Below are 23,172 nucleotides of genomic sequence, written 5' to 3' on the forward strand. Positions count from 1 at the left end.
GCAATCTTAGGAATTGTGTCTGAAGATACTATTCGGGTAGATTATATTACTCAGTGACAAATATGCTTATGTCAATTTTTTCCAGAAGCAAATAAGACTGCAAGAAGCAAAAATCATAGAAGAAAAAGCAGCTAAAATAAAAGAATGGGTGACAGTCAAGCTTCATGAGGTATAACTCTTGCTACAATACTTACACAGAAAATATAATGGTGTGACTGGATATCCTTTGGGATAACAGACCTTTTGGCTGTTAAAAGCCTGCGTGCCATAGTGAAAAAAATGCTTCCCATTTTGAAAAAAAGGGCACAGAGAGCAGAGTGTCCATGTCATTTAAATTCTGACGTCGGGTTTGGTCAGCCAGTATGATCTGGATCCTCCTTCTGGAGAAAGGGCCCAGAACTGCTCTCTGGAAGGTCAACTTCTCCCCTTCTTGAGAGAGCTCGCAAGCTGAGCTTATTCAAGCAGATGCCTAAAGTGTGAATAATCCCCAGAAAGCCGACCAAGCCTGCTGGGGCCTGGCAGAAAAAAGGCCTTGATCATTTTTTATTTCACAATGCCCACACTACTCTTAGTCATGAGTAGTTTCAGGGACACCAGCTCTAGTTTCAAGAGACCAGTTGTCTCCCTTTTTTCCCCTGCTGTGGTAAGATAACCATGTCTTTGCCCTGCCTAAGGCTGCCAGCTTTGGGGTGCAGCTGTGCTTTCTCCTCCCTGGGCGTAGAATTTAAAGTTGCCTGTAAAAGTTAAAATCTTACTCTCTTGTAGTTAACTGAAAGTTATACTCGAGTTGAAAAACAATTAAATTATTGTTTTTGAAGTAAGAAACTAGAAGGTACTTACATAAAATATATATTTTTAGTCTGTGAGGGCTAAAGTAAATTATTTTGAAATTATTTAATAAAAGTGCCATTAAATTTGGCTAAAGTTACCATGAAAAAGTTTGGACAAAATCAAGTATGACTCAAACTATTTACTTACTCTTTATGGAAAATCTCAAGCTAGTTTCACAGATGTGACTAAGTGTCACTCAGTGGGAAGTGGAATTGCTGGCTCCCTTCTGTGTGACAAGGGATATCCAGATTCAAATCTGTTTGCCTAATCTGGAGCAGGAGTTTGGACCAGCATCTTTTACCTCCCAGTGGTGGGCTACAGCAATGGGTTGCTGGTTTTTTATTTCCTGTAGAAAGACTTTTGCTTTGTATAAAGTTTGCTGACACCTATTTTTGTTTTAACTTTTGCTGTGGGATGGCAAGGAGGCATTACAACCATCATTCCCTCTGGTTCCTCTGCTTGCTCTTGGTTTTGCAAGGTGGCACAGAAGTTTGTAATTCTAGCCCTCTGCTTTTATTAAAAATGCCAGTGCAGTTCTATTTTTCTCTTTATTTATTAAGGATTTTTAAAGCAGTCATGGATTTGCTTGGTTGGGGGAATGATTTTGGCAGAATTGAGCAAATAATCATTGCGGGAAATTTAGTAGCTCAGAATAAAGAGATGCCTAGACTGGTATTCAGAGAAGTAGCAGAGAGGAGCTTACTATTTGAAGTAGCTCTATCCTTAGATAAGCAGAAATTCACATTTCACATTTATGTAATGACTTCAAGATTTGTTTCACCAATGGATGAGATTACATTTATATGCTTTTAGTTAGAGGTGGAAAATCAGAACCTTCGCTTGATCAACCAAAAGCAAACGAAAGAGATGAAAACAGTACAATCTAAACTGCAAGGTAAATGTACAAATCTTCTGAAAGCTTCTCTCTAATGGTATATTTCTTTCTATTCCCTATTAATGTGTGCATCTACATGAATGAAGATATTCTGTGAAATCACAAAGATTTCAGAGAGTATGAACTGACATCAGAGTGACTGTACACGAAGGTTTTAGGAAGGAATCACTTGGTTTTATACTGAAAAGACATGCAGACAAGGCACAACTGGTTTTTGTGGGGTGAACGGGCATCGCTGTTACTTAAGAGGTTCTGCAAGTAAAAAGATTTTACTGGATTTATGACAGATCTTTGCTTTCACTTCTGTATAGCATAGGTGGTCCCAGCACTGTTAAGAAATACATGAATGTCAACCTGCATTTGCTTTTTCTAGCAAATGGTCAGCTGGGAGTCAGAATTCCAATCAGATCTTTTTAGTTACTGCCTTTGACTACAGTGATCCAAAATCTTAATTCAGACCAGAGTATCACTCTCCAAATGGATATAGTAAATTTAAAAATCATAAAGTGTAAATAAAGAAAAGAGGACTATCCCCTCCAAGAAGCATAATTTCACATTAATCAAAGTTGAATTTTATTCACCACCATGTTGCCTGTTCACAAACTTTCTTAAGTCTGTCTGAAGGTTCCCATCGTCCTCTCCATGCTTGGTTGATCTGACAATTCACTATCACCTGCAAATTGTGTTAATTTGCTACCTAGCCTTCATTTCTTGATATCTCACATATACATGTAAATACACAGGTATTCAGAAATGTGCATAGAGAAGTGTGTGTGTGTACACACATTGTATGCGTAATATATGAAAATACAAACATTTAAAAATGCATATGCAATATGAAGTTTTTAAACTAAGATGCACCTTTCTGTTAATGAGGAAACTGGATTGTTTTGCTTCTTTGCTATCTTTTGGTAAGTAGCAATTCCATACACTTCTAGTTATTCTCTTCTGAGAGATCTATTTAAAGGCTTTTTGAGACCATATAGTTTCCAATACACAGTTACTTATACGCCCCAAAATATTAAGAAATTTATTACTATTTGCAGTGTCCATGCTGGTGACAGGCTATAGATTATGAACACTTGGTACTGTTAAGCAATTTTACAGTTATGGGTGAGGGCCTTTTGTTCCCGGATCTAGCATAGGGATTTTTATGAACAGGGATGGACAGATTTCATGTTCCAGGCAGTTCATTAATTTCTGCTTTCACTTTCTCTTGAAGTCCTCCTCCATATAGACCTTCTAAACCTGGTAACTTACTCTTCTGTATTTGCTGAAGCACCTGTTACAGATTCTCTTAATATTTTTATCTGAAGGGAAGGCCTTCACATATTTTAATACTATTATTCTACAGTCTTTCCCATATTACATATCCTAGAACAGCCCATCGGTTTAATTGCAGTCATAGCAGAATAAAATCAGGCATTTTTACTGGGTTTTCATTAAGAACATGTTTTATATGTTACTACTGTGAAATTGTTACAAGATTTTTTTCTTTCTATTGTTAAAAAAAAGTCAAATTTTAAGAACTAGAAATGTTGCTCTGGGTTTCTCTTGATATGGGGAGGTATCAGGTAGGTTTTTATCCCTATAATAAATTTTTAATTATCATTTTTTTCTAAATTTTAGTTACATTTAAAAAAACAACTTTTCATGGCAGAGTAAAGAGAAGAGTAGTATAGCTTGTTGTATCTCACTAACACAAGATTTCTGAATTACTGTTCTTCAGAAGCTACTGGCAAGAAATCTGTTACTTCAACACAAAAGCCTGGAGAGTGTCAGCGACTAAGCAGTTTGACTTTTGGATGCTTTTCAAATAGAGCAAGAAGTCCACAACCATCTCCTAAGCTTGAAGAAATAAGCAAGGCTTCATCTAAAGAGTCAGACTACTCTGAAGGCAAAATGATGCCAGGTACCTTGTCACCAATACTGCTGTTTTATTCTGACACAAGCAGAAAACTAAAATCAACAACCCTGTCAGTGCATCCAAACCAGCTGTTTTCAAAGTACATCCCAGTACTGTCTCCCTCTGCTCTGCTACTCTTCTATTACTAGGAAGAAATCCTGTTGAGCACTACAGTCTCTGTAATACCACTAATGCATTATTGGACAGCTTGCAGAGGCTCCTGGGTGCTTTGGCTGTGAAGGAAAGATATGGTTGTGACGTTTGTTGTTGCTCTGGTCCTTCGTTTGAATCCCTTGTACTCAAATCCCTTATGACCTCAGTATTTTCTCCACAGTTAATCATGGTACCCAAAATGGTTAGCTGAGGTCTTTTGAAAATCAGAAATTGAAAGAGATCCTATGAATATTTTGTGTATTTATATTACAGCAAGTTCATTATGCAAGTGGCTATGTATTATTACTTCCATATTTATAGATGAGGGAATTGAAGTGAGAGTGATCTTTTCAAGGGAAATGATAAGAAATAGAACCTTCGGCTTGCCTAGATCAAAACAGATAATTTTGGGGACTTCGTTACTTTAATATGGGTGAAATTAAAATCTGTCATATTCAATCCACTTTAACTTCATACAGCTATTTAACATAGACTTTTCCAAGTGTCAATGTAGAAAAACCCCAGTTCTTGCATCTGATTTAATTTGGAAGCATGCAGGCCTCACTAACATGTTGCAAGCTATAGCTCTCTCTTGCAAAACCAGGTAAAAGTGAAGAGCAGAAACAAAGCTATTTTTGACACAATGTCTTTCCTGAAGTACTTTCTGTTAGTCTCTCTTGTACATCTTAAGCATTCACCATTGGGAATACAATAATAGCTTCCAGAATAAATTTCTGTGTATAAACACTGTAGAAATGCTCAGAATAGTTGATTTGTTAATGAAAATACTTTCTGACAAGCTTTTATTAAACTTTAATTTTCCTTAGATTTAGTAAAGCAACTAAATTTGTATGCCCTCTTAAGTATTTGGCTTTTTGTTAGTTTTGTTTGTTTGTTTTCACACATACACGACTTACTTTAAAATATGGCTCCAGTCTGCTCATCTTTATATTTATTGCCATTTTTAGATCAGCTAGAACTTTGAGTAATGTTTATTACAGTTTTTTGGTGAACATAATTTGCATTCAGTCACATTAAAAAATTTATAATCTTTTTCTTAATGTTTATTACTTACAATATTAAAAAACTCACTCATTTGAAATTATTACCTACTTACTATTTACAGGCATGATGACAAAACCATTTATCAGTCAAGTTTGCTAAAGTAATTTTCTCATGTTCATTATATTTCTCCTCTAGAGAAGGATATCCTGGAAACTACCTTTGCTGGTCCTGTACACGAGACAAATAAAGGTCAGAAGTCATTGCAACAAAGTTCCTCTGGTTCAGAGCAGAACAAAAATGTGAGAATAAGCTACTCATCCAAAGACATAGACAGTGACATGTCAAAGAACTCATGCACTACTGGGAGTGACTGGAGCTCAGATGAGGATGGAGGAGACAATAAAGGACTGAAATCCAGGTGTGCATCGACTCTTTCAAGCCACACATCCGAAGAGAATGCAAGGTACAGTAGAGTGGGAAGTGAAATGTATTTGACAGCATCTGATGACAGTAGTTCTCTATTTGAAGAAGAGAGTTTTGATGTTAAGAGGACTCAGCAAAAGAAGCTATACTCATGGCAGCAAGGGTCCCAAAGAAAAGGACTGAGCAATCCAGGTGGAAAGTGCCACTCTGACTTCACAAGGAAAAAGAAAGACCAAGATAGTTCTTCGGATGAACTGAATAAGAAATTTCAGTCACAGAGGCTAGATTATTCATCCTCATCCAGTGAGGCAAATACCCCAAGTCCCATTTTAACCCCTGCTCTGATGCCCAAACATCCAATTCTAGCAACTTCTGCAGGTTCTCAATGCACAACTCCATCAGATTTTCCCTCCAATTTGCCACATCCAAGGTTACGGACTCCTAATGTCTTTAGTCTAAATTCGGCATTAGCAAAGAAACACCTAAGCCAGCCCCAGCTGAGTTCTGACAGAATGTTTGGTAGGAACAGGAATGCCATAAGCATGATCCGTCCATGGAGACCTCAGGAAACAGACATAGATCTGGTGGATGGAGAAGATACTGGTATTTTAGAGAAAATGGAGATTGGCTGTGATGAAGGAGCGTTTACCTATGACTGCACTGAAGCACAAAATGCTGAAGCCCAGGAACTCTGTGATACGACAAAAAAGGGTGCTAGCAACAAACCTCCAACGCCTCCATTACATCGATTTCCTTCCTGGGTAAGCATGGTAATAGATATTTTCCCTACTGGCAAAACTTTATTTTCATCACTCTCTTCTATGATTTTTGTTGCCTCTATTTTAATTATTCTCTGTTTAATGACAAGACAGGGCATTAGCTTAATTGTAACTAAGACTACAAACTCAGAACCAAGTTTTATTTTAAGCACAGTATTCCTGCCATTGAAAAACATGGTCTCTATTTTATAGATAAACCCAGCTTTTTTTCATGTCTCATCTAAGTTATGTATATCCTTTTGAGTGTATCCAAGGATGTAGTACTTGTGACTGCATGTATTTATTTAGCTGAACACTAACACAGCCCAAGAATGCTGGTGTCAATGCCCTTGCTGTAAGCACTGTACCACTCACAATCTAGACAATTAAGTCGAGAGCAGACAACTACAAATTACACAAGTAATTGATCACATTTCCAAGTAAAATTTTAAAGCTATCAGTCAGGATGTTAAAATAGATATTAATATGTCTTACACAAAATCCAAAATTAACTGAGGCAAGACTCACTGATTCTGTGGTTTCTGTATCAGAGATTTATTAATTAATTTATTAAATCTCTATCTATTTATTTATTTATTATTTTTCAGAGATGAATAATACATTGATGTAACAGCTTCTCTGTGTATGTATTTTAGTGAACTTTTCGCATTATACATTTTCTTATTGTAGCCTTTTAACACAAAATGGTTGAAAAGTTGTCTTCCAATGGCATTTCTCCGTTCTTCACACACAATCTTCCATTAAAAAACATTCTTGCTATAGCTTTTTTTTGGCACCTGATAATAGTATTTTTAAGAATAAGTTACTTACAGGGCACGCATTGTATAAAAAATGTTAGAAAAGACTATGGCTATGATGTGTATGGCATAGAAAAGAAGGATGCATTTTTCAGCTGCTATTGATAATGTCATTTTATGAACCATTTTATCACATAGTTGCACTAACACAAAGACTAGGAAGCTAAACAGAACAAAAGTAATTGTTGTGTTTTAATTATCTACCATCAAATCCATTCTGCTTGTATAGGAAAGCAGAATTTATGCTGTAGCCAAATCTGGTTTAAGGATGTCTGAAGCTTTCACCATGGAATCTCTTAATAAAAGTAAGTGGTTTAGTTGTTCATTGTCCCATCAATGAAAGTTCTCTTCCTATGGTGATTTGTGAGCAAGGACCTTGAAAATATTTTTATAAACATTTAGTTATCAGCTATTTAAATCCTAGATCACTGGTTATCTTTCCATTGTCTTCTGATACCTTACATCTTGACTTTCTGCTGAATTTGTACTTTGTTCACTCCAGTTTACTTTGCAATTCACTACTTTGAAGATTCTATACCAGGTACCCATTTTAAAAGGGTTAGCAAGTTAATGACTGCAATTTTATTTATGCTTTTTAAAAGCATTGTAAATTTCAAAAAGCTATAAATCTCACATCCAAAACTGTTCAGGAGTTAGTTTGCTTTTTATAGCAATTATACAACACAAAAAAAATATTAAATTTGAATTTTTTAATTGAGGGGTGAATTAGGAAGGTAATTTATAAAATACGTTGCTTTTTTAGGTGCTGTTTCACTAACTTCATGCTCCATATCTGGATTATATACATCTCTGATATATAAGAACATGACCACTCCTGTCTACACCACTTTGAAAGGGGTAACTGTTTTACTGTTTTACTGTTCTACTGTTTAAAGAAAATTTTAAAATATCATTAGGCTTCCCATCCAGGAACTTGCTGTTTCACATTTGATACTACCATGCCAAATATGTTGTAAGTTGATGTATAGAGATCACAGACCCCCAGAAGTAACAGATATATCAAATAGCTGGGGAATAAAAAAATACTGCTTGAAAAATGCTACTAGCCTAGGTCAATTCTTCTTAGGTTCCCTTGGTGATTTTTTCCAAAGGCTTGTTAATTACTAACAGAACCACATGGTGTTCAATGTCATAATTAAAAGTGTGTGTCTGTGTAGAAATGTCTTTGTGTCAGTGCCAGAGCTGTTTCTAGTCACACAGCCAGCACTCAGTAATTACAGCATTGTTTGTTTTCTGGCAGCCTTTTGTGATTTGGAAAGACCCATGCCTTGAGCTACCTCAGGTTTCTGTTTTAAAGTATGGGTGTGGTTGAGTACACAGAGGGCAGAGGGAATTCGGTTTTATGTTAACATTTGTGTGCCAAAACTCACAACCCAGGCAAGAACAGCTTTGAGTATTATGAAGCCAGCAGAGCCCTGCCACAGTATGAAGGAAATGACTGATACCCTTTATGCAAGGTACCAAAGAATGTTGTGTTCATTTCTGCAGAAGGCAACTCAAATAAGCAACAGCCCATTTCTAGATGAGTCATCGGGATCTGAGGAAGAAGACAGCTCTCGCTCCAGCTCAAGGACTTCCGAGTCTGATTCTCGAAGCAGAAGTGGTCCAGGGAGTCCTCGGGCTATGAAACGAGGTAGGCAAAAACCGTAAGAACAAGTAACTTCTGGGATGTTTGGTAAACTAGGCAGTTTACATGATCTTCTTGGGAATTGATTTCTTCTTAAACAGTGTGGCCATCTAAAATCTAGGCTCTCAAAACCTAGATCTGTTACTCAAGCAGGAGAAAGGGCTGTTATAGATGGCTTTCTTTTTATTGCTGTTATTATAGATATCTTTTTAAGGCATTAACCTTGTAGCTGGCTGTTGTCATGGGGGGAAAGTGAGTTGTACATTTAAAGCAAGAAGCACCATTCTATCTATACTCTGTCATGCCAAGGACTTCCTGTGACTTTTAACAGTAGAAAAAAAAACTGCCGTCAGAAAAACCCCACACATATATTGAAGTTTGTAAAACAATTTCATGTGATCAGAAAGCAAGTGGAAATGTTCCCTCAATAAATTATTTGGTTCTGTCACCTTATGCAATAAAAGACTTCTTTCATTTTTACAGTGATTGTCTCAAGGTCCTGTGCAAAGATTTAGTTAAAACACTTGCATCCAGTAATGTCCTGTGTTTTGTGGAAGAGAAATCTCACAGTTCTAGGTGATTGTGTGTTTTCCATCTGCAAAATGGAAATAATGTGTTTCATAGTATTGAGAGATACAGTGTTTCCTTATTAGATGACATTATCAGTGTTACATAACTGCAAGTATTGCTTCACTGGGTAAACCAAGAGAGACCAAGATCCCAGTGAGGCCAAGTGTTAAGATCCTTCACTATATTTTGCTTTAGAAATGCAAAATAACATTATGTCTCTATTATGCATGTAAAAATCCCAGTTAGCAGGAGCTCTGCTCAGTGACTCTGGAGCAAGCTGACAGAGCCACTGGTCCCACTTGGCATTTTCCAGTGGCAGCCACAACTGGAGTTTCCAGTGATGTAGTTTTGCCACATTAGTGTGAAAAGGGCCCCATAGATCCTGCTTCCCAGCAGCTCCATCCTGCTGAGCAAAAACCAGTGCCATGGCTTCAGACACATCTCATGTTATGTGCTTACACAACAGGAAAGCTAAACTGGGTAATTTAAAAGCTGGTTTCACCTGCAATTTCTATCTGGATCTGTAAAATGGAACCATTCCTTTTGCTTGTGCTTTCTTCCCATAAAATAGTCCTTGCACTGTTTTGTGTGTGGAAACCTTTCTTAACCACAAAACACATATGTACATGTCTTTGTTGAGAACACATTGTTTAAAAATCTAGGCAGTCACACATTTCACCAGAAGCATGATTAGCTCGCTGCAAATTTGTTATTAAAGACCCACCATGAGAAGAGAAGAACCCACTCTGAAAGCCTTGGTGGCTTACCAAAGCAATAAATGAGAAAAGCCTTTTTAAAGAATAAAATTGACAAATGAGTTGGGAAATTATTGAAACAAAGGAAAAAAGGCCTTTTCATTTCAGTTTTGGAGAGTATAACCTTGCAGAGTTGAACACTAGTCCTTACAAAAGGACACATTTACGTGCATGAAAATATTTCTATAATGAAAGAGGGAGGAGTTTGAGATTTTATTACTGATTGACTCGAATTGAAAGCAGGGTGCATTTTTTTTCAGTATTAAAGCTAATAAACTCCTAAAACCCCCTGAAATATGAAATTCAAACTTTTAGAAAACCTCAGTATACAAATTCATACTAATTGCAAAACACAGTCACCTACAGCTTCAACACAAAGCAGATGCTGAGTATGACTTCTTAGTATGCAAGCAGTTGCATGAGAAATCCAGATGCTACAGTGAGTGAGAGAAAGTGCAGGGGGAAGGTTGCTTAGTTTAATTAAAGATCCTGGGGGCTTTTTCTAGACAATGAGTATGATTTATGGCACTAACTCTCTCCTTAAAAAAGCTGTGGTAATGTAACAGAAGGTGATAATACACATAAGACTTTTTTTTGTTGTTCCGTTTACAAGGGACTTTAACTGTGTAATTATGAATAAAATGAGAACTTGCACTGTGCTAGTAGTTCAGTGAGCTGATATTTTAAAAAATCCTTGGTTCCTGATGGAATGTCTGCCTGGAGATTCTATTCAGATGTTCTTACTGCATGGCTATTCTGATCTCAGTTGTTTCTAATATAACAAAAATACATATGTAAAGAACTCTCTTTCTTTTACCACAGGTGCTTCTCTGTCTTCTGTGACCTCTGAAAGTGACTATGCTATTCCCCCAGATGCATATTCAGTAGATACAGACTATTCAGAGCCAGAGCAGAAAGTTCCTAAAACCTCGTCCTCATCTAGTGATAATGGAAAAAATGTGAGTACTGAAGTTCCGTGAAGAAGTGCACCTGAGGTGCTGTGTGTATATTTATGTTCAAAGACTGCTACCAAATCTTTTCATTCAGTCTTGCTGACTCACAGACTGCCTTATGAGTACAAACAGCAAAATATACCAACATTAGCCATGTAAGATTATAATTAGTGAAGGAAAGTGGAAGATAATTCTAAGCTTTCTATATAATGAAAGAAAAATAGGTTGACCACTCCAGAATACAATTCAAAGTCCTTGAGACTTCCTTTCTTGGAACCAGATCTGGTATCAGATTGCACATGAAATACTAAAATCAGTTTAAAATTATTATTTGAATATTTGGATACATAGAAGGGCATTCCAAGAAGAGCTGAAGTCATCAGTAGAAATCTATGTGCAGTAATAAGTTTCTACACTTTCTTCATACAGGGAAAACATCAAAGAAATATAAAGTAGAGTAACATGTGAAGACAGGTCAAAGAAACCAAACCATTACAAGGTATTGGTCAGTCTCCAGGAGCTTTTTAATGGCTTGTGTTAGTAGTTAGTGTCGTAACATACAAGTGGATTGACTACCTGCTGATGAAGATTATTTTAAGCTTTCTTCACAGAGCAAAACTGTGAACTCTATTCTGCAGATGTACAGACTAGAAGTTTGTCTGTGAGGAGCCCAGAATTAGTGCTTTATATCTGGTCTCCAGGTTAGGATCTGGAGTTGGGAAAAAATATGTATTTATTCTTTATTCATTCTGTTCCTTGTTTAATATAAACAACTAGAAAGTAAAATCAGAAATCATCATATTCTTCATTCTTTTGTATAGTTCGGGGCACTTACTCTCCTTCATGTACTATAACAGTAAGTAGGGATATTCATTAGTTATCCCATGTGCATGACATTTGTCTTAATTGATGCTTGTAAATCTTTGTCCTTGGATTAAAAGTCTCATCAAATACTGTAATTATTATTTAGCATGCTTTTAAGTCATTAATATCTCTCTCTGTGTGCATTTATATATATTTCTGAGGGGCAGAGGTATGTGTATCTATGTATCTATGTATATATGTGTATCTAACCACTTTTTATCTAACTTCTAAACAACCAGGAACCTTTGGAAAAATCTGGATATCTGTTAAAAATGGGTGGTAAAGTAAAGACCTGGAAACGACGGTGGTTTGTGCTTAAAGGAGGTGAATTGCTGTACTACAAATCTCCAGTAAGTACATGTAACTTACCTGCTGTTTTATATTTGATTGTTTACTGAGAATCTAAGGCTGCTAGAAGGAAAAAAAATGCACTGCTGGTTTCTGAGCTGTTAGAGTGATTCAGTACTCACTTCCTCAAGAGGTTTACAAGGTACATAATGTCTAACTAGAAAGTATTTATCAAGATTAATGTTTAAATTAGTCCTATAATAATTTATTGCTATTTGTTGGTAGATTTAAAATATTCTTCTCCCGTTCTTTCCCTACAGAGTGATGTCATTCGAAAGCCTCAAGATCAAATTGAGCTAAATGCATCCAGCCACATTGAAAGAGGTGATGGAAAACAAACAATTCAGGTGCCTGCTTTTCTCTTCTATTGCTGAAAGTTTCAGCATTCCCTCCATCCCCAAAGCCAACCCTTTGTTCCAGTCCCTGTTGCACTGGAAGTCCAAGTGTGGACTTGGAATTAAATAATCATTGCCTTTCATTTGAAACCAAAGAATTGTTTCAGTGACAGAAAATATAAAAAGGCCTACATGGAGTCTTGTTTGTATTGCCACGAAGGTTAGATCGTCACATATGAGATAGAAATAAAGAGAGCAGTCTTGGGGTCAGCCACTGGGGTTGACAGAATTCATTTGTCTGAAAGGAGAATTGAGTTTTCTCAACTTGCCATCCTGGAACTTTTCAGATAAAGACTTAGAAAGGGTCTATCTTCTCTGCCTGGTCATGGAATGTTTCATTAAGAAAAAAGTACTTTGGAGAAAATAAACTCCCTGAAGTTGTGAAGCTACATTGGGTGGTGTATGTTACAAATCCCACACTGTGAGGTCGAATGTGTCAAGTTCTTGATGCTAAAGATTCTTTGTTACTACACAGCTGACCACAGAGAAACGAACATACTACCTGACTGCTGATTCCCCCAACATCTTGGAGGAATGGATCAAAGTACTGCAGAATGTTCTTAAAATACAGGCTGCCAGCCCACTCTTCATACAGTCCGAAATCAAGCCAACCATGAAAGGATTACTTACAAAGGTAGGAAAACACTTCTTCCCCCAGTCTGCTTTATTCCAACACTGTTTAGGTTAACACTGGCCTTACTGTGCTTTAGATGAGCCCTTAGATGAGATTCTTATGCCCTTAATAGAATTACACAGTTTTAATTTTATGTCTAGTAATGGGGATAGGAATTTGAACCGAGGCATGCATTCCCAATATCACCAAAGTTCAGAGATGGTGAAAATAGTCTGTATTTCTCTGGCTGTCATTGTTCCTAATGTTCTGTAATTACAGGTGAAACATGGATATTCCAAAAGGGTTTGGTGTACCCTAGTTGGAAAAATTCTGTATTACTTCCGTAATCAAGAAGACAAGGTAGGTCCCTTACTTGTTTCTTCAGTGCATGTAGACTTTAAACAGTAACCTACAGCTCTATTAAGGTACAGTTGGCCTTGGTATTATACACAGATTGTCAACTTGGAAGATTCTATCTAATAGCCAGCAATCCAGACCACACCCATTGGTCTCTTTCTACAGGACATATTGTGCATCTTATCCCTAGCTGAAGGGAAACACCGATTTGCTGAGAGTTCAGGTGTCCCTTTCTGACAGGCATCAGAAAAGACCCAGCTGTCATATAGTTCTGGAAGCAGACCCTTTCTAATGTCTCTTGCAGTGGGCAGTGACTCCAAGTTTGAAGAATTTAAATGTTCTTTCTCTCCCTCAGTTGACTTCCAAATCCTGTTCTTTGGTATGTCACTGTACCTGTACAGTGCTGCAAGAGCTAGGACACTTCCTAGACATGATTTTCACCTGTCCCTTTGCTCCCAAGGCATTGTATTTTGTCATTGAGGAACATCTTCTTAATGGAGGCAGGTCAGAAATAAGATTTTGGAACAGTCCACTGATCCATTATAAAAAAAATCAACAGAAATTCTCATATTTGTACTTCTGTTTTAAGAAGATAATCACACTGGAGCCAGTAACTCATAGCTTTTGTATAGAGACAGTTATTCCCTTTGTTGTCCTTTCCTTTTATAGCAGTTTTAAACATCAACTAAACCCCATTTCTAGAACTATATGAATAAGATAGCAGTAACCATCCATCAAAACATTTTATTTTTATTGCTCCTAAAAACAATATAAAATGGGGTTTGGGAATCAACTGAGTAGAGTATTCATCTCTAGCTCATCCTACAGAGACATTAAAATTAATGTACAATTTCTCCTGGGGAAAAATCTCTATCTTTAACATATCTGAATTTACCCAATTTTACCACTGAAGATTTTGGTATTTTAGCATGCTCTTTAGTTAAGAATTTTGCTGGATTCTTGTGAATATTTTCCTCACATTTGGAAGAAGTTTAGCTGCCCTTTTAAAGTAAAACTCAAATTAATTTGCTAACTTGTAACAGAATGAGAATTTTGCTTTTGTAAGCAGAATATGTATGAAAAGTTTTCCAAAGCTACTTTATTTCTAATGTTCAACAATACGCTAATTAAAATCATGTTTTCTGTAGCTGATGGTGTCTGCGCAGAAATAAATTACACAATCTGCAGTGGTTAATACAATAATAGAGTCCATTTAATTGACATCCTTTCAAAATGGAATTTAAATTTAAAAGTCAGCCAACTGTGTTTTAGTTAAACTTGGGTGAATAAATCAAATTTGACTACTTATATGTGAAATGACATCTTTTGATTCTCAGAATCTTATCTTACTCTAAAAGTTGAATGCCTCAGAAGCACTACAGAAAATATGAATCACCACCTCATTCTTTAATCCTCACCAGTGGCACTGTTGGGAAAGGAGGGAGCTTTGTGTAGAGTAGCCAGTCAGCCTCTGTCAGTCCTGTCACCCAGTTGAGAAGAGATTTCGGTATTTATGTTTGTTGTGGCTTCCTGTTGATAATGGCTATGAAATAATTACTTCTGTGAAAATTTCCTCCTGAATGGCTTTTTTAGATAAAATATTTCCTGATAAATGGTGCTAACTACATAAACATCTCAACACTGAAGCTCTGTCATCTCTCAGACTGGAGAAAGAAACCACCTAGGTCAATCATACAAAAAATTAACTTTTTGAGTTTAGAGTACGAACAAATCAGATATATCAACAATACATTACTGTCCTCTAAAATAACAAGATCATAATTAAAGTTCTGTGCTTGACGCAGGAAATTTTTGATTGGAGCCAGGTTTGGGAACTCTGAAGAATGACTTGTCTCACCCTAACATACATTTATTGCATTAGCTATGTATAGAGGTAGACCTGGAAAAGCATTTTTGAAAATCTCATTTTCAGACTTTGGCACATATCATTCTCCTTTTGCTCTCTGCAACATCTGGCTTATCTGACATTCCTTGGCAGGACTGAAAATGAATAAATACAAATGGGTATGGATGGCAGTTCATGCTTTAATTTCTATTTGCAGAATAAGTAAAAATTGTGTATAATAATAAATATAATAGTATGTAGTATAAAATCAGTGTGCACTGAAACAAACATTACCCCTCTCACCACTTTTGATGTTTCCTTCTAGTTTCCTCTTGGTCAAATCAAGCTTTTTGAGGCAAAGGTTGAAGAAGTTGATAGATCCTGTGATTCTGATGAAGATTATGAAGCCAGTGGACGCAGTTTATTATCAACCCATTACACTGTTGTTATCCACCCCAAAGACCAAGGACCCACTTACCTTCTTATAGGATCTAAACATGAGAAGGTAATAAATGGATATTGTTATTGAGTTTCAGTAACATATCTATGAGTATGATGCTGTGATACGAATATTTCTTCAGGAGGACAAGGAGGACTACAAGTCACCTGGCTTGTATTTTGATATAATAAGGAGAAGGTCCTGCTTTATTACCATCAATCAGTTTGTCTGCAAATCAGTGCTAGCGTAGGTAATCCTTGTTAAAACAGACAAAAATGTGCAGGCTTGCCTACGTAAGTAGATGGTGCAGAATATCTTACATGCTGTAATGAGAATTTTGCTCACATACCCTAACTTGTAGACAGAGCTGTAGCTGACCTTCCTCAGAGGTTACGGGGCACTGGTATCCATTTCACTGACAAGATTAACATAGCAAAGACTTGCCCTACTGTAGTAAAGGAGCAATGAGAGGTGGGGTTAAAACCATTTTTATTATTGTTGCTTCATTGTTCTCAAGTAATCTTGTAGACCTCATTTTGCTTTCTGGCCTTATCCCCAGGTTAGCAGGATCTGGCAGAGATAAAAAACTACTTATGTAAGCTTTTGGAAGAGGAAAGGAAGAATGTCCTGATAATCAGACATGATTTCTGAGGGTAAAAACTTTTGAAGAGAGCCTTGTCCAATCTTTCTTGCTTAATATTTGTAACCTAGAGACCATGAATACGTGTTAATTCAACCAAAGGCAAACTCCTTTGGGCTTCAAAAGGAGTGCATGGTGGGGTTTCAAGTTGAGAGCAAAATCCTGATGAAGCAGCTCCTTCCAGCATGGAACGAGTGAGCTGCTATGTTTTTCTGCTTTAGGACACGTGGCTTTATCATCTGACAGTTGCAGCTGGAAGTACCAATGTAAATGTTGGATCTGAGTTTGAACAACTTCTTGGCAAATTATTAAATGTGGAAGGTGATGCCAGTAAGTTTATTCTCACTTCACATACTCATCTTCCGATGCTTATTTACGAAATGTACTCATGAACTGAATAAATTGCAAAATGTATATATTTTATCTGTTTAGCTTCTCAGATTTGGAGACATCCTACTCTTTGCCACAGCAAAGAAGGAATTACTTCCCCTCTTACAACACTGCCATCAGAAGCCTTGCAAACTGAAGCAATTAAATTATTTAAGGTAAAACCATAGCAGATGCCTTTTTTATTAACTGACTATTGTAACTCTTAGCTAAAGAATGGCTATTAGTTGGCTTACTAGAGATATTCAACAGATAAGAAAAAAGAAAATATAAGTTTGTATTTATCTTTAGTAGTGGTAACTAATGGACAGCAGCAAAATGTGCTCATATTACGTCACCAAAGACTATCACTTCCAGTGTAAAGATGACCTTGAGATGTGAGGGAGCCGTTTAGGCTTCAACTTTTGTTGTTCCTTCTTATTTGACAAGTTAGTGATGAAGTGCAAGTTAGTAGAAAAATCCATGGCCCTCCTGAGTGATAATAACTTTACGTTGAAGTTCATAGCTCCAAAAAATCTAACAGCATAGATAGATCTCTGCATTCAGAAAACTGTATCTGAAATACTATTTTTTCAATTACATTCAGGAAAAAAACAGTAGGCAAAAGTTTTGTTGTAGATACATTTAAATCATCTGGGAGATATTTTAAAAATCAGAAGACAAAGAAAGTAAATTTTAAGTTTAAGGAAGTCATGGATTATTTCAAACTGCTCTTTTTAATAAAAAGAAAATATTTTCATATGAAGTAGCTATTCTTAAAAGACCAATTATTCAGTAAATGGAGAAAATATTCCATAGCAAAATTACTAAAAGTATTTCACAAGAGTTTTTTGAGTTCACTTTTAAAGATTCTCCCAGATCTTTAAAAATACATATATATATATATATATATATATATATATATATATATATGTATATATGTCCCAGTATAGTAAAAATGCTTTATGATTGGGAGACACATACTGGTTCATAACCACTGAGCCACAGCTAGTTTCTTGAGAAATTCTGTCTGCCTCACAGCTTTCCCAGTTGAGGGCCAGATAGGTAGTTGATGCCTATGAGAGGGAGTATGCTGCAATGCCATTAACCTTCTTCCAGGCTATAAAGTCTATTTCAGAGGCAAAAATAAAATTTTGCTGTTTCTTTGTCTGTACATTATGAAATAAATTACAGGTTGGAAGGCATGGAGCTTGGATAAATTATCTTTCTCTACAAAACTTGCACAAGTCTAAAGAACAAATTCCCTGAAGCATCAGCTATCTGGAGAATTTTGATGTTGTGGTTCAGATCTAGAGAGGAATTCAAGACAAGCACTGTATGTTCAGTCACGGCCACTTAGAGGCAAACTTTCCAGCTTGTTTCTCTGGAATGTTTGAAGCACTTCAAAGAAGTACATCCATCTTATTTTCTGCAATCTTGCAGCATGAAAATTTACAAGGAAATGTACTTCTTTGATAAAAACAAATTTACATCTACTTGGAAATCACTTTTCAGACCTAATTCAAATCACAGACACTTGCCTGAAGTAAATAAATAAAAGATTACTTGTATGACCTTTATTGAAACTTTGTATAAATCAGCTTAGAAGTCAGGTAGGGAATTTATTTAGAAACAGATCAAGTCATGATTCAGTTATTCCATTGCTGATAAAAATAGACTAGAAATAGATTGGGCTTCCATCTAGTTCTTGTGTTTTTGCTTATATTCCTTAAAAATTCAACTGTTGTACATAGGTAATGCAACAAGTGATACATATGCTTTCTTCTAACACAGCACAACAAATGCGTAACATCTGGATTTCCTGAGACAGTACTGGGTATAGGCAAGGTCATACTTAACCCACAGTAAAAATACCCTGGAAAGCCAAGATGCAAATCCATGTCTCTGAGTTATGGATTTTTTTTCTGTGTATATGCTGCCGTGTTGTGCTCACTACTTACAGAAGCATTTTACATTGTCTGGCACTGAGAGCTGTAGACTTTGATTTTCCAAGTCCTGTAGAGGGGTGAGCTGTGTTCAGCCTGTCCTTAAACCTGCCTACCACCACAATTGTTCCAACTCCTGTTACAGTTCCATTAGGTACAGAGTGAAAAGCATGGCTTGTAGGAGGTGTTTTATCTCGTCTCTCTGTATAGCTTTTCATCCATTCTGGCCCCTTTTCACCCCATTTTGCAGAACCAGCAAAATGGTTTTCCTAAACTGGTAAACTTACTAATTGTTATTTCAATTAAAGTACACCTTTGATATACTGAACATCTTAAATATTTGTTGTATATAAACTCACTTGCTTATTATTTTATATCTAGACCTGCCAGTTGTTTATAAATGCTGCAGTTGACTCTCCTGCCATTGATTACCATGTATCTTTGGCCCAAAGTGCTTTGCAGATCTGCCTCACACATCCTGAACTTCAAAATGAGATCTGTTGCCAACTTATTAAACAGACCAGACGTCGACATCCACAAAACCAGGCAGGACCAATACAGGTAACCCAGTATTTATTTTAATGGTATCAATTTCAGCAGCAATGAAGGAACTGCAAAGAATGTTTAGGATGGTAAAGAGGCTCTTCTCTTCTGTACCATCTGCTTAGTTAAGATCCAGTTAACTGCTGCTGTGTCTTCCTGAAACAGTTGATGCTATCCTCCAACAAAGTATGTGTACCTGGTGGTAGAGTATATCTCTGCCCATGCTGTTTGTAAAAGGTGGACATAAAATGGGCTGTCTTCAAATCAAGTGTCAAGTAAGAATGTATGAAACCTAGTTCTTTTTTACTGCTTCTTTCCTAAGAGAGGTGCTGCCTCAGGAAGCTTGGTGGGCTAAACCACATGGCAGATGGCTCAGTAGCATGAGTGTGAAGAAAAACTGTGGTGCCATGTAATGGAATCTCAGATAAGGCTCAGGACTTCTGACAGATGTCACCTCTTGTGTGCCATGCTGTTCTGCATGTACCCTGCATGCTATATTATAAATACATACTTAAAATTCTTCCCTTTTTCCACTGCCAGCTATTCACTGGTATCCAAATATGAATTAAAATTGAACAGGCTCCTCATTTCACAGTGCTTGGCCTTGCAGCCTTAATTTTTTTTTCCTTTGTATTAACTGCTTTTTATACAAACTGAGCTGCTTTCCCACTTCCAGCCCCAAAAGAAACTTGCTGTACACAGGTAAATAGACAGAGAGCACTGGGGCCTTTCAATGAGGTGCTGTGCTTATTTACTCAGCTTTTTCTCTGTGTTTTGTTTGTTTCATTCATATTTCAGCAGTCTCAACTTGGCACAGTAAGCTGCACTGCTGGCCAGCAGCCACAGCAAGAAGTTTTATGTTGTAGGATGTTTAAAACAGTGAATGTATTCCTTTTGTTCAGGGCTTGCAGCTCTTGGCCCTCTGCGTTGGACTCTTTCTGCCCCAGCACCCATTCCTTTGGCTTCTTAAACTTCACCTAAAGAAGAATGCAGATTCCAGGTGTGCCTGAATATTATTACCCAGCCAGTCAGCTGGTCTTTCTGAAGTACCTTGTTTTCAGTCTTTCCTGTAATATATCAGATCTTTTGACATATATTTTTTTAATTAATTCGAGTAGAATTGCTACTACAATGTAGTACATGTTACTGCTGTGCATCACTTGGGAAAGTTGTAATTTTTAAAAAAAAAATATTTTGCAGTGCATACTGTGAGTGTATGTTGCAAAACTGTGAAAACCAAAATATGGCAGTTACACAACACACCCTGAGCCATGTTCATCTTTGGCACAGTTCTGCTGGTCTCAGTAGACTAATTATCTTCCTAATTCCACGTGCAAAAAAATTTGTTGGAAATCTCAGAGAGTGAAATCTGAGTGCTCCTCCCATCTGGCCTCTCTAGAAGTATTCACTCACAGTTTACTACCCTTTCGATCAGTCCCCAGGAAGTGCCTTCTTTCTCTTTTTGCCACAGGACTGAATTTGGGAAATATGCAATATATTGCCAGCGCTGTGTAGAACGTACCCAGCAGAATGGAGACCGAGAAGCCAGACCTTCCAGAATGGAAATCCTTTCCACTCTTCTGAGAAATCCCTACCACCATTCACTGCCCTTCAGTATTCCAGTTCACTTCATGAATGGTATATATCAGGTAATGTCAAGCAGGCCACAAAATCTGAGTTCTCACAATCCCCTGCTGTCAGCACATACATGAAGCAGTACATCAGAGAGAGAATGGTAAAGGTAAACATGGCTCAAGTTTCATCCTGTGCGAGTGCCAGCAATGGCAGGCACAAAGTACTTGTGATCTGATTTGATCAACTAAGAGAAAGGTTTGGGGGAAAATCTTTAAGAGAAAGAAAAAAGTAAAACCTCTCAAGAGTGAAAAATGCCCAAACTCTCTTTCTTATTTAACCTAACCACCAGATGAATGAATTAGACTGAAGGAAAAGGAAAAGCATTAAATTCCACTTCCTTTCATCAGACATCTTGGAAGTTAAATATCTCACTGAAGGTCTGGAAGCACAGCTGTAACTCCTATTATCAGTCCCGAAGGAGAACCATATTTGTTACAGAACAAACACGACTCCGTTCTTAATTCTTTTGGGATGTCATTAGTCAAAGCCTGTAGGAAACATTCCATGGGCTTCTAAGCATGCTGCTTCACATCCTGGTTTGTGTTTCCAGCTGTGAGAGATGGCTGAAAAGACTTTTAACAATTCATAGTATTCCTAGACAGAAAGCAACTTTTTATATGAAATCAAAGCTATATCAAATAAGTTTTTCATTTCAGGGCACAGAAAAACTCTGCATTTTTTCACATCTAAGTTTCTTAATTGCTTACTGCTTGCCCAGTAAAACAGAAAAAAACCTAACATCCTTTAAATCATCCTAAAGGGTTTGAAAATTGAAGTTTGGAGAAGAAAATGAGTAACTGCTCATTAGTTATTTACTGCCCAAAATTCTATGGTTCTATCCTGGGGCTAAGAAAATTGTAATTAAATACATAAATTATTTTAATGGGATCAGCAAATAAGCAATTATAGTGGTACTAAAAACTCTTGTATTAATCTCTGAGCTAGATTAATCAGATTTTTATTTCAATGCCAGCCACTGAAAAGTACCAAACAGAAGTTCAAGATCCATTTTCAAGACATTTTTTTTTTACCAAAACATTTTCAACATGTCAAATACACAAAAAAACCCTCAATACAGATTTAAGTGAACATCAGCCACTGGTATTTGTAAAGAAGCCATTTGCCATCTCACGGGAAAATGCTTCAATGCCAGTGGCAGCAGACAGAAGTTCAGACTTGGAGAAGTAAAATTTAGAAGATTATACAAATTACTGACCTATGTAACAGTGAGAAAGCAACATTCATAAAATATTTTGGATCTGCCAATGTAGATCTGCCATCTGATATCCCTCTGAAGCTGCACATGATAAAAAATGATTAATTGATCTCATTTGCTTCTCCACTATATTGGAAGGTGCAGGAAACTATAATCTTCACTTTTCAAGTGGTATTTGTCACAAAAAGCTCAGATACTAGACTGCTATCTGTCCTATAAATTCTGTAATAGAATTCCAAGTGTAGCAAGTGCAAGGAAACTGATTCCACTAAACTGACTTCCCATGTGGAAATCTTTTCCAGGATCTTTATGGCAATTTTTAATTTCCAATTACAGTAATGGATGGAATGGGTCTTGTAGTCCCACCGTTATCCTAGAGGTATTACATTTCAAAATCTTAAGTTTAAGGGAGGAACGGGTATGAGTTGATAGCAAAATACATTTTGGCTGCTTTTTTAGGTTGTTGGGTTTGATGCTTCTACCACAGTAGAGGAATTTCTGAACACCCTGAACCAAGATACAGGGATGAGGAAACCAGCTCAGTCAGGATTTGCACTGTTTTCTGATGATCCCTCTGGCAAGGATATAGAGCACTGTCTTCAAGGAAACATCAAGGTAAACAGAAGTCTTTAATGAGCTCTGCATATTAAAAACCAAAGTATTTTCACTTGACAGAGCTCTCTTCAGACAATGTGAAGGAAAACATTTTTCAGGCTGAAAACTGTCTTTTTTTCTTAATGTGAAAGGAAAGATTTTTTTTAAAAAATCACTTTTTCAATTGCTGAAATTCATTCAGTGAACTGTAGTTAAAAGCTTTCTCCAAGAGACGCATATTATTCAGAAAAGTAACAGCTGGGTTGAAAAAGAAAAAGTAAGCTGTTACAGTTCTTTGAAACTAAAAAGCAATTAGAGTCAAATGTGGATTTAGAGATTTCAGTCAACATTTTTGATATAGCTCCAGAAGATGGCCATGTGAGGTCCAAGAAGTCATTGATTCTGGCATGGATATCCTAGGAAATTAAAAAAAAAAATGGTTCCTTCTCTAAATACAGAACGATTTAAGGGTTCAGGGTTCAGTTTAAGAAATTCCAGTTTTTGCCTTGCCTTTGTTCTGAATTCTGAATTTTAGCTCCCTCTATTGCTAGAATTAAATTCTTTGCAGTAAAGAGTGACAAAATGCAATATAATCTGTGCTTTAGTAAAATATTAGATATTTTTCAAATCCTTTAGCAACTAATGAATAATTAAT

The 23,172-nt window shown here is 36.7% G+C and overlaps 1 protein-coding gene across 1 annotated transcript in view; it reads left to right on the forward strand.

Annotated features, from left to right (window-relative positions):
* PLEKHH2 (pleckstrin homology, MyTH4 and FERM domain containing H2) overlaps positions 1 to 23,172 on the forward strand; it is a 52,389-nt gene that overhangs the window by 20,011 nt on the left and 9,206 nt on the right. Inside the window, exons 5-23 of the mRNA XM_082301884.1 lie at positions 86 to 169; positions 1,645 to 1,726; positions 3,456 to 3,638; positions 4,986 to 5,974; positions 7,019 to 7,094; positions 7,553 to 7,647; positions 8,299 to 8,443; positions 10,585 to 10,721; positions 11,819 to 11,929; positions 12,188 to 12,274; positions 12,798 to 12,956; positions 13,215 to 13,295; positions 15,464 to 15,643; positions 16,439 to 16,547; positions 16,650 to 16,762; positions 18,911 to 19,090; positions 19,975 to 20,072; positions 20,544 to 20,721; positions 22,383 to 22,538. Of these exons, the coding sequence (XP_082158010.1) occupies positions 86 to 169; positions 1,645 to 1,726; positions 3,456 to 3,638; positions 4,986 to 5,974; positions 7,019 to 7,094; positions 7,553 to 7,647; positions 8,299 to 8,443; positions 10,585 to 10,721; positions 11,819 to 11,929; positions 12,188 to 12,274; positions 12,798 to 12,956; positions 13,215 to 13,295; positions 15,464 to 15,643; positions 16,439 to 16,547; positions 16,650 to 16,762; positions 18,911 to 19,090; positions 19,975 to 20,072; positions 20,544 to 20,721; positions 22,383 to 22,538 (3,243 nt within the window). The remainder of the gene's footprint in view (positions 1 to 85; positions 170 to 1,644; positions 1,727 to 3,455; positions 3,639 to 4,985; positions 5,975 to 7,018; positions 7,095 to 7,552; positions 7,648 to 8,298; positions 8,444 to 10,584; positions 10,722 to 11,818; positions 11,930 to 12,187; positions 12,275 to 12,797; positions 12,957 to 13,214; positions 13,296 to 15,463; positions 15,644 to 16,438; positions 16,548 to 16,649; positions 16,763 to 18,910; positions 19,091 to 19,974; positions 20,073 to 20,543; positions 20,722 to 22,382; positions 22,539 to 23,172) is intronic.

This window comes from Coloeus monedula, assembly GCF_965178545.1.
Source record: "Coloeus monedula genome assembly, chromosome: 2".
In the NCBI taxonomy this organism is placed as follows: domain Eukaryota; kingdom Metazoa; phylum Chordata; class Aves; order Passeriformes; family Corvidae; genus Coloeus; species Coloeus monedula.